This window comes from Corticium candelabrum, chromosome 17, assembly GCF_963422355.1.
Source record: "Corticium candelabrum chromosome 17, ooCorCand1.1, whole genome shotgun sequence".
NCBI lineage: Eukaryota > Metazoa > Porifera > Homoscleromorpha > Homosclerophorida > Plakinidae > Corticium > Corticium candelabrum.
Genome location: NC_085101.1, coordinates 302501 through 314904, shown reverse-complemented (window position 1 = coordinate 314904; position 12404 = coordinate 302501). Strand labels below are relative to the sequence as shown.

Here is a 12404-nt window from a genome sequence, read left to right as displayed (position 1 = left end):
ATGTCATTCTAAGGCGTCTGAGAGCACTCATTGGGTTGGGGCCCACGTGCTGGTAACTAACATATTAAAATAACACAATGTCAGAACATTGTAAGCAGTAAACCAGAAGCCGCAAACATAAACCCAGTGTATAGGCTTCAGTCGCTGAAAAATGCCTCTCTATTCGTACAGCACTGGATGGTAGTCGTGTACCACTCTAACGTAATTTACTAACCATTCCCAACATAGCCTAGCCTTGTAAATTATAAATAGACCCGTGTGTAAAATGATACTTGCTAGACAGTAACAAAGGTCAATGATTGGACACACTAAATTTGGGAAATCTAATTAAACATGTAAGATAGGCCTGTTATTATGGAGCTGGTTGTAGCATTACTCATGCATTGGAACATCATCTCCAGTTTCAGGATGTTCTGGAATGCATCTACTAAAGCTCGAATGCATCTCAGTAATATGGTCTATTTTGTTTATTTTCCTGGTTAATTCCCAAATCTCCTGACAACATACATATCATTCACACCCAGTGCTCATTAGCACACCATGTCCACAAGTAGCCTCATGACCAGCCTCACTGCATTGAAGTTTGATATCTAGGAAAAGTCGAAAGTGCAGCAAGCCTGGTCACGAGGCTAGTCCACAAAAGCACCTGTATGATTATTGACAAAGGAAAATTCCACTTGCAAAAAGCAGGTAAAGTATGCCTCATTTCTTTCGTACCAATGCATGACAAATCAGCTATTTTTTCAGCCTTTCACGTATATCTGAGTTAGAGCCTACATCAAACCCATTGTAAGCATCAATCATGCCACAAGATTCAAAATTATACCAAACGAGAAATGTTTATCTTTCTTCAGACTAGTTTCTATGCTGAAGAATGAACTGGCTTTGCTCCTTGCTCTTGATGATGTACGGCTGTGGCTTTACAGGATGACCAGCTGTACAGCAATGGCAAGCTGCCATTGTCATAACTGTGGATCCCTGGATCTAGAATATCGTCTTCTTCTGCTAATATGCATGATATTCATGAAAAGTGTCTATTGTAATACCTTGTGTGATGTCATGATTAAACTTTGCCTACCTACTTTGCACCCTAATAGCTAAAAAAGAATGCATTAAAATTAAAATTAATTTTCTCGGTCTACATGCATGCATTCAGGGGAACCAAAAATGCAAAAATATAAATAACATTTTCATGTCAGTTATCCTTTAACAGTTGGTCTAGCCAATCTAGTAAAGACAGAGGATTTAAATCTTGGGCATACCTGTGATACTATAAACCTACCCAGCTGTGTGCAACATCACCAGGTTTATTCCTCTAAAGTCCAGTCACTCTATCAGTGTGAACATAGCACATAAAGTGATTTATTGTGCACTACCATCATCTCTACAACATTTACAGTTCAAATTGTCACTTGTCACATCAAATTCGTATTTTGTCAAATCAAAGTAGTATGTAGTCAGATCAAATTCACAAGAGGTCACATCAAATTTGTAGTATGTCAGCTCAAGGGCATAATCTGTGAAATCAAATTGACAGTGTGTCAAACTTGTCATTGTAACATTGTCAAATCTGGATTTGATTTGACCAACAACAAAGTTGGTTTGACGTATGACAAGTTTGATTTGACACACCGTCAATTTGATTTCACAGATTACACACTTGATCTGACATACTACAAATTCGATTTGACGTCTTGTGAATTCGATCTGACTACAAACTACATTGATTTGACAGAATAGAAATTTGATGTGACAAGTGACCATTTGAACTGTAAATGGTGTAGACATAGATGGCAGTCACGTTTACATGCAATCTCAATTACCAACCAGTAAATATGCTACTGACACCAGACATGATCAGAAAACAGTTGCATTTGTAAACAGTCAATCAATTAACATAACATCACAAAATTTTCTCATTATAGAAGACATTTTTACGTCTGAGTTGCCTGTTACCTGACTTTGTGCTTCTGATTGAATGGACTCTACTCTATGAACCTTGTTATCCTCAATTCGACCAGAAATTGATTGCTAAGATATAATAGGCAAGATTCAATAAATTACACAGTCACTTGTAAACAAGAATCAAAGCAACTAAAATGCTCACACAAATGGACTTACAGACAAAAATTCAAGCAAACAGAAACAATACATTGATAAACTACTGTAAGTAACTTAATCAGAAACACTAACAAAAGACATACCGTAATGTGAACAATCATTGCATTTGTGTAATATTTGGTTCACCATCCCGCTCTCCACACGGACAGCTTAGATTATTATAGCTATTAGTAAATTAAGTTATCATTGTATGCATTTATGAAGTATATTTCATTCACAAAATTAGCAGCCACAGACAGAATTCTCCTAAAGTTAATTAATTTAACATTGTATGGAAATTTACGTTGTTGCATGAGTATCCAGTTCTGACAATTTATTAATAGATAAGTACATCTCTTTCACATGCATATTTACTGTGTTCTGAAGAATTAATCAGCAGTCAGACAGAATTCTCATAAAGAATTTTATTCAGAGTTATATCTCGTTCAATGATATCTCGTTCAATGATATCTCGTTCTGAGATCGATTATAGAATATATGCCCTTACAGATCCCATTCTTTGCCCGGGCAGATTGCATTATTGTTAGTTAATATCAAGTTTAAGACAAACAAAATTTAAAGACCTGGATATATGCAAAAATATCTTGCTTTTTCGACGTCCCAGCCATAAACAACACGGCCCTAAGATGGAGTCTGCTCACGCTCCCAATGATGCACATTAGCTCTAGATGCCAAAAGAAACTCGCCTGTGCATAGTTCTATGCATTGTACAGTTTCTAAGACATTGAGAAAACATTACTCCATTTTTGAGATATCTAGTGAGTCTCTTCTTGCTCACAGTTGTAGCTATGATGTCGACGGAATGTGATGCATGATGACAAAGATCAAAACGTAATTGTTTGCAAGACCTACATGACCAAAGGCCTAGTTCAACAGTCGCTTCGTGTCGTCTTCGAACGTTGCTGCCGGCCCGTTGTGGGGAATAGGCGTATCAAACAGGGAAGATATATTCGATGCCCCTGTACACGGGCAAATGCGAAAGCACAATCTTCAAGGACCCGGATATATGCAAATTCTTGCTTTATCGACACCGCCCACAATTAATGACACGCTTTGCGTGTACCATCCAACGTCAGGAATAGGCAGTTTAAATTCGGTGGAGATCCGATACATTGTTACAGAGATTCGCACGCAAGTGGAGGCGAGTTCCATCGACAAAAAATCAGATCGTCACGGGAGAAGTCCAGAAGACGACGATAGCTTCACTTTTGACCTTTATTGATTTGGCATGAGCGAGCCAAATTCAGTGAAGATCAGACTCTACGTCTTGGAAATCCTTTCCTATATACGAATACACACACAAACACACACACACACACACACACACACACACACACACACACACACACACACACACACACACACACCTCCTTTAACATATAGATGCAGCATGTAATTCCTAACTCTACCCACAATTGATTCTACATATTACAGAACAGCAGTAAAGATTGCCTTAATTGATATAATCAAAGCACACTTATTGTTTAACAGTAAACCCTATAAAATGACTCTTCAGCAAAGAGTCCAAATGATTCATACAGCAGCTAGTTAATTTCATCTGGATGTGGCGTTCACTTCTAATCTGTCCAAACCATATAAAGGAAGGGTGTCATGTCGCAAATGACACGTAGCATTGTGCACTGTATATACTCTCGTTTCACAATGAAAACTAGATGTGTATGTTCTCGATGCTGTTTGACGTCCAAAGCGACCGCAGACACACACAGTCCAGAGTGGTAAATGTCTGGAAGGGCTTGAAGCTGACATCATTAAAACAAGATGATGCATGCATACCGATCTGGTCGTTAGTGAAATGTTTAAGAAACTAAATCTCTGCATCGTTGAAGCATGCAGTCTCGCTAGCTACAAATAAGAAGAGCTTATAGCAGTTCAGAAACGACTTATACACTATCTGTGTGTCAATTCCTAAAAGTTTGACTGCTTTAGTTTCGTATCTTTGATTTATTTCTTGGTGATATTAATTAAATGCAATAGTAATTTACATAATGACATCATCCTGCTATGCCTTGAAAATTCTGGAACAACCCTGTCTATTAAATCTAATCAAAAAGACCCCTGCTGCATATCCCCAGTTTCTGAAGCATTAGAAACAAAAAACGGTTTGAGCTTCCCCATTGTCTAATCTCATTTTCTGTACTTTAGGCTTTGTGTGTTTGCACAATCTGCTGCAAACATGTCTGGTTTTATACTTTCTTCACTGCACCCTTATTCAAGAAATGACACAAACCCAGTAAAGCAGACAGACAAACACCCACACAAACTAAACCACGTTAAACTAACAATATGACAATACATAAAAACAAACTCAACAATCATACTCGAATCATTCCTTCTGGTCCCATAGAGCCACCACGCGAAAGTTGGCCTTCTTCAGTTCTTACAGACCCCAGATGCTTCAAAGCACAAAAATACAATACAGCATAAACACAGAAGCAAAATGATTACCTTCAAATGAGAGCTAGCTGTAGCACTAGCCAAACTGCTTGATGACGTTTGTCTGCAATCGACAGGTACAAAACTTACTTATACATAACAAGTTTGCATTAACTGGCTCTTCACCTGCTACACTGTGTTGCAGATAATTTGGGTTTTGTAGCATCTGCAATGCATGAATGGCTCCCTACAACAGAAATAACAATACTTAAAGATCAGCTGTTATCATGCTGTGCATCCAATAAATGAAAAAGCAATAATACATACCCTATCACTGTGAAATACAAAAATTAATGCTTAATGATTTATACTTAATTGAAACAGTTCTAAAACACAGATATTAATACAATTGCTAGTGTCAACTGCATTGATGTTTATCATATTTATGTAAAAGCTGACCGTGTGTGTGCACGTGTGTGTGTGTGTGTGTGTGTGTGTGTGTGTGTGTGTGTGTGTGTGTGTGTGTGTGTGTGTGTGTGTGTGTGTGTGTGTGTATGTGTGCAACAGTTTTGCAACCACGGTAATTGGCAAATTGAGATTGGACCCAATTGAGCACGTTTCATTTCATACTTGCAAGGTTATTTGAATCGATGTCACATGGGTCTCCATTCAAGGAACCAACCTGACTATTTTCTCCCCATATGTTCTGGTGTGTGTAACAGCGGATTTGTTTCACGGTAGGATGCACCGCGAATTTGTTCTGGGGAACACTATTCGATCACTTTTTGCCTAAACGTTTTGTAGTCCCTAGCCAATAGATGCAGAAATGCTGCGCCATGTTTCATTACTCTCTAGCAATACGTGGAATACCGTTCAGTTACATTCGGTCTAGACAAACGGCTCCAAACTTGCATGCAAATTGCATATTAATTTGATGTACAGATGTGTCTGTGTATGGAACACCACCACCACCAATATTCGAACTGGATGTGAGATGCCATTATACTGTGTGATGCAACTCATTAGCATGCGTTCTTGATATGCAGTGTGAGTTGACAACATGCAATCAAATCTCAACATACGATCCCATCATGCAATGTCAACATGTGATCCCAACATGCGTTCCCAAAATGCAATCCCAACAACTCCCAATATGCGATCCCAACATGCAATTTCAACATGCCTTGCCAACATGTGATCTCAACATGCAATCCTAACATGCGTTCTCAAGAATTAGATTAGATTAGGTAACTTAATATTACACAGTTCTCTAAAACTTGTTAGGTAATAGATTCTGGAAGCTTCTTTACTGTTGTTTGTATTTGCTTCGTTCTATTACAAAAATTTCCTCTGATGGTAGTGAAAGTGGTTTTCAAGTCAAGGAATTTATGTCTTGGTTAAAGTCTGTTATCAGAGATGTCCAGCGAACATTCAATTCGAGATGACAGACGAACTAGACAACAAAGTTACATTTTTCTGCTAGATTCTATCACTAGGTTTATATAATGTATGTATGCGTATATATATATATATATATATATTTTTTTTTTTATATATATATATATATATATATATATATATATATATATATATATATATATATATATATATATATATATATATTTAGACACTAACCAAAGCAAGCAGCAACTCAGCTTGATATACATTATGTAAAGGCAAGAACAGCAACCAATTGTTTCATGCTTATTCTATTACACAATTATGTAAACTATACTTTTCATTACATGTCTAGCTGTATGTTTGACGTGTCTGCGTAGTTTGTGTCTCCTACAAATTGCATGGTCTGTATATATACTCAAACAGTAAACAGGGAGACATTTATCATCTGAATCAAACTTTGGCTTTATAATTCTAAGACAGTTTTAGAGAGACTAGCGGACTAGCATTGGACAGTAGTGAAGATAGTTTTGGATTAATTTGAGATAGTTGTGTTGGGTTTGGGGTTGGGAAACTATAGTAGAATAGAGAATATATATATATATATATATTTTTTTTTATATACATATAGTTTATTCAAATATAAATAATAGCTACCCCTCCACTAGAGGGGCCTCACAACGAAGAACAAACAGAGTAGTCTCTGTCTAAACCTAACAAAGACAAACGGTCCAAAATCATCCTAGCGTTAAATTGCCAAAGGCGGAGAGAGAGCTGCCCGTGAAAATTAACGATAGCCCTGCTAACAGTAATACTACTACGGAGAGATGTCCTTCTAGCAATTGTTTTTAAAGTTTGTAAGCTACTGGAGGTCCACGTTCCGTAGGACTCAACTACCAGCGGGTAGAAAACACCTCCTGTCGCCTCTACGTTGTCTTTATGACGATCGTCTTTCTCCATCTCTCCAGCTGCTGCAGCGGCACCAGCACAATAAGCGGAGTGGACAATGTGAGACTGCTGGAAGGAATTCCTTACTGTGATATCAAAATATCCTGGACGACCAAGTAGAAAATCTGGGTGGTAGACGTCACCTGGGCGAGAATTGTTATATCCGCCACAGTGCTGTTCTCTCCGAGTGCCAGAGTGATCCTCAAGTAGTGTGTGAAAGATGACATCACGTAACGCATCATGGCGTTTAATTCTCAGGTTACCATAGCCGCAACCTAACACATGATCTCCGTAGGCATCTATTATTGAACCACATGGACATCTAGTAGAGAGAGAAGGAAAAATTGGAATTCCTAGCCGTAAACGTAAAGCAATCACATATTCCTCTGCAGACATGACGAGGCCCAAATTTCTGTTAGGGATTGCCCGCAGCCATGCGCCTGCATGAGGAGTTGATATAGCGTTTAGACGTGCTTGGTCGCGTATACTGACTGAGTTCTTAATGTCAGATAAAAGTGACTTGTCGAAAATCTCTTGCAAATCATGTTGACTTGCTCCACCGAGGTCAACATCAGCGGTAGACAGGAGAGTAGACAGCAGCTGTTCACGAGACGATACCTCACCTGGGAAAAGCAGATCTGGAACATCAGGATTAGTGATTGGCCCTTCACTGCTCCTCAAAACAGGTGGCTTAGTACACCCCAAGAGACGAATACTCAAATCCCGCGTAAAATTGCAACTGCCTACGAAAGCGAGTGCGGAAGTTCTACAGGTTTCTCTCAAACCCAAACCACCGAGACGGATTGGCAATGTGGCCTGTTTCCACGCGACGTCAGATACAGATGAGCGAGAAATCACCTCCAGACTGCTTCGCAACTCGCTGTCGAACCTCTCGAGCTGAAATTTTACTTTCTCTGACGGAACTGTTCTAAGAAGGTGATTAACCTTGCACAAGCTCAGGCAACTTCTAAGTAGGTGTAACTCCACCTGCGGGTCTTCTAGATCCGTCAGACGACTTTGGCATGACAGAATTTTGTCAATTTTCCTGCCAAAAGTGGCATCATAAAAAGCATCTGATCCAAATACCGGAGAGCCTAAAAACTCTGCTCCACCAGAAATGCATTGCACTCTTTGAACACTATCCGGGAACTCAGGAAACGAAATATCTCCAGAGGGCCAGAAGACTTCGCACTTCTCCAAGTTAAGGATCAATCCATGGGAAGGACCCTTTACAGACAAGCTATCCAGGAGGGAAGAAACCGCCTTACGAGGACCAACAATAGTTCCGTCGTCCAAATACCATACCTGAAGGTTGATGTCAGGTGTGGAATCAATATCGTCCAACAACTCCAGGAGAGTCAGAGAAAAAAGGAGCGGACCAAGAGGGTCGCCTTGCTGTACTCCTCCTGATGATTTGATACAGTGACTACCGAAACGTAGCTGTCCTTCACAGTGGTAACACCACTGAGCCCAAGCAAATATTGAAGGGAAATCCCTTTGTAATCGATGAAGGAAAGAAGAACGACGACATTCATTGAAAGCATTTCTGAAATCCACCTTCAAGCAACAGAGATCAGGATTATTTCCACGCAAATCAATGATAGCTGATAGCGAATGAACAGCAGCTTCCAAACCTCCACGAATACCGACGCCAACTTGACCGTACGGAAGGAAAACATCTGACGAGGCAGATCTCGCTGCTGAGCAACAAAGGCGACTCGTAAGGCGACGTAAGACCTCTCCAACAGCAATCGGGCGTATACCACCTTGTTTCTTGAGAAGAGCAGTCAAAGGTGCACCAGAAAGCCACGGAGCAATGCGAGAGTCAGCCTGGCCTGACAAAAGAAAACAAATCAAGCGAGTCAATCTGTCAAGGCAATCTTTAGATAACGGTGAAGAATTCCCATCAGTGGCATCCAATAGGTGCTGGCAATGCAACTGCGAAGCTCCAGGACTAGACGCTTTGGGAAAGTCATGTAAAGCAGAGAGTACAGACTCTGAAGAGACAGTAAGTGGAGGAGGAATGTCGTCATTCCAATCTGGAAGAACGTGTTGAGGATGACGCTGCAGTAACTCTTCAAGGGCCTGGGTATCATTGTGTGCAGCAGTACCACAAGAACCAAGACATTGCACTGCTTTAGAAAAATTTCCTTCTCTCTCTCTCTCTCTCTCTCTCTCTCTCTCTATATATATATATATATATATATATATATGTATATATATATCACAGGGTTCCGTACGGTACAATGTATGTAGGGATTGCCCAGGTTTTGGAGTGTTGTGGGGCGTGGTCGTCTTCTTGCATGCTTAGAAAACATAGTAAATGAAGACTAAAATTTCTCAAAAATCACTGAAAGGAAATGTTTGCACGTTGTGTACTATATCCTATTTTTGTTTTGGTCAATAATCATATAACAACCTAGAAAACAGTTGCTAGCCTCGGAGGACCATGCGCCAATTTTGTTCTGCTGCTTCTTCTTCTTCTTCTTCTTCTTCTTCTTCTCCACAGATATCTCTTTTTGTACGTTATGTACGGCTGTGAAACTTTAGAAAGCATTTTAGAATTACCCGAACTCCATTCTTTTGTTGATGAAACAAACCAAAAGGAATGTTAAAAAATTTGTGTTTCTTTCAAGCAGATTTGATCCTTCGACCGCCATCAACGCTGTTGCACAGTTCAGGCCAATCACAGAGCATTTGCGATGCTTGTCCATGGCAACCAGAGACAATGGACAAAGCGCCATTCAACTATGCCAAAGAGTTTATGAAAGAGTCTACCAACAGAACTGTGTAATTTGATCACGTTTGCCATTGTCAGTCAGGTCTAGTCTGAAATTGTTTGCGATCTACGTCGCACACAGGAGTAAAAATGACAAGTAATTATGACCTTTTACAGGATGCACTGATCAGAGTGACTGGCCTAATTATAAGAAGCCTAGATTGGCAAAGGTGCAAAAAACAAACACTGCTTCCTGTCCTAGAAAGAAGCAAAACAAACGTCCTGTTGACATATGCCGGCAAAAAAGAAATAGAGAAAACCTGGATGCTGCTTTAAACACTGCTGCAAAGAGACCCAGTGTGCAACCCTTTGCCAATGCAAAGTCCAACGAATTAAATGTCATAGTTGTAGCAGTTGAGCCAGGGAAAGTCCACATGACTGGACCCTTCCCTTCAGCCGAATGAAAGCAAAGAGCCTTGGCAATATTACATAACTACTCTGGCCTAAAGCGAAGACCCATTGACAAAACTCAATCACCAGATGTAGATAATGTAGTGCCTTCTACAGACATTTCTCCCCATATGAGAGACGCAGTGAGACGCGATGGAAATTGTCTTTTTCGTGCCTTATCAAAGGAATTAACTGGAACAGAGAGAAACCACAGATTGGTGCGCTTGGCCATTGTCAACTTTATGTCACGACATTCTTATATTTCTGACTGCATTGGAAGAGGCTCCATGGATAACTATCTGATGCGTTCACAAATGGGACAGCAAGGAACCTGGGGTACGAATGTAGAGATTGCAGCAATTGCCACAATGCTTGATATAAACGTGGTTGTGTCTGCAATTTCTGGAACCAGTCGTCAACTTTATGTCTTCCAACCTGTTCTTAATTTACTTCACACACAGCCCCACAACAAAGGACAGGTCCATCAAAGAATCAAGTTTTATCTCTATCATACAGATGCCCCCCCCCCCCCCCCCCGTAACCACTATGATCAAATGATCCCGCCAATTGCAGCACTAGAGACTTAATTAAAGTTTTCTTTAAGTCAAGACCCACAAAATTCAAAGAAAACTGTCCATTATAGTGCAATCAATATAAAACAAGCTATGTGTATCATCACAAGTCGACTTAGCTAACTATGACAAAGTCATTAGAACATGTAAAGAGTATGTTAGAAATATATCATTAATATGTGTTGTGCTCGACCAGAACAGTCTGGGTTGTGAAGTCTATTTCCTGCTTTAGAAGGTCTTAGACTGTTGTTGTGCTCAACCAGATCAGTCTGGTTTGTAAAGTCTATTACAAGTAACGGAAGCAAACCCTGCTTCAGAAGTACTTAGACCATCATGGCTGTCTAGAAAGAACACATGACTTTACGAAGGATCCCAGTAGATCCCAGAAGCACTGTTTTCTGTAAGTGCTGCAGGTTGTGATGACATGGAATAATGTCCAGCCACCATGCAATACCTGCGTGCACTGTGCCCAAAGCTCCCAAGACCACCGGAAACACCAGTGTTCAACAATGCCACATGCGGCTTATCTCCACTCGCAAGTCGCTGTACTTCGCCAACTTCTCAGCATGTTTCTTGCCAATGTTGCCATCAGCAGGACAGCTGATATCAATAAGAAGACAAGTGTTTGTCTTCCTATTTCTGAGACAGATGTCTGGACGATTGGCTTTGATCTTCTTGGCAGTGGGAATGGTGGTATCCCACATCATAGTAATGTCATCCGTCTCCACAAGCCTATCAGGATGATGCCGGTACCATCTGCTCTCCACTGGAACCCCAAAATGGCGACAAACATCCCAGTGAATGATGGAGGCCACCTGATTGTGTCGATCAGTGTAGTCCATCGGTGCCAATGCACTACAGTCTGCCACAAAGTGGTCAACTGTTTCCAGGCCTACACTGCACATGCGGCAAGTACGACTGACATCACGATGTAGAATCTTACGCTCATAGTACCGAGTCCGAAGAGCTTGGTCTTGAGCAGCAACAACCAGTGCCTCAGTTGCAGCAGGAAGATTCGCTGCCTTTAGCCATCCGTAGGTCTCTTTCATGTCCACAGGCGGTTGCTCAGTGAGACGACGATACTGCCGTGCATAGGCTTCCCGCTCCAGGACCACACACGAAGAGAACTGCAACACATACGGTAATGTCTCGCATCTGTTTCAGGCGCTTGCTCGAAGCCACCTTCAACCAAGATGGAAGCATTCCTGTGTAAGCTCTGCGACTTGTCGTCCAAAGCAAGACTCCTCCATAGCTGTGCAGTAAAGCAACAAGCCATGCGCTTGATCGAGTGTAAAGATTTTCCAGAGTCACACTCCCATATCATCTGCATGAAAGGATCAGAATTGTCAGCAAGGTAACAGTTCAGCCTCACAATACAAGATTGATATGTCAACTCAATCTGTTGTAACCCCCTAACCCGCATCACTGCAAGGAGTGTACAGTCAGTCAACATCTGCAGAAGGATGGTGGACACCGTGCATAGAGAGGAGCTTTCTGGTCTGTCGATCAAGCTGCTGCAGGTCCATGCACCCCCAATGAATGACGCCAAAACCGTAAGTGAGCACCGGTAGTGCAAACCCATTGATGGCTAGAATCTTGTTCCGACCATACAACTCAGTCCGGAGAACCACCTTCACTCTGTGCAGTACTATTTGTGTCGTGCTCAACCAGATCAGTCTGGTTTGTAAAGTCTATTACAAGTACCAGAAGCAAACCCTGCTTCAGAAGTACTTAGACCATTACGGCTGTCTAGAAAGAAGACATGACTTTACTGATTTATTATTATTCTTATTATTATTACT

At 40.8% G+C, this 12404-nt stretch overlaps 1 protein-coding gene across 1 annotated transcript; it reads right to left on the bottom strand.

Moving 5' to 3' along the window:
- Positions 1–6558: 6558 nt before the first annotated feature.
- On the bottom strand, positions 6559–10262 carry LOC134193482 (uncharacterized). The gene is made up of 2 exons (XM_062662309.1): positions 10118–10262; positions 6559–8993 (listed from the first exon to the last, which is right to left on the bottom strand). The coding sequence occupies exons 1-2, from the start codon at positions 10260–10262 to the stop codon at positions 6589–6591; spliced, it is 2550 nt and encodes an 849-aa protein (XP_062518293.1). The 3' UTR covers positions 6559–6588.
- Between the last annotated feature and the right edge of the window lie 2142 nt (positions 10263–12404).

Excerpts from the sequence above, each read along its gene's own strand:
- LOC134193482 (XM_062662309.1), bottom strand. The coding sequence starts at position 10,262 with ATGGCCAAGCGCACCAATCTGTGGTTTCTCTCTGTTCCAGTTAATTCC. Across the intron at positions 8,994-10,117 it reads CACTACATTATCTACATCTG|TGCAATGTCTTGGTTCTTGT; the intron begins GTGATTGAGTTT and ends TTTCTAAAGCAG.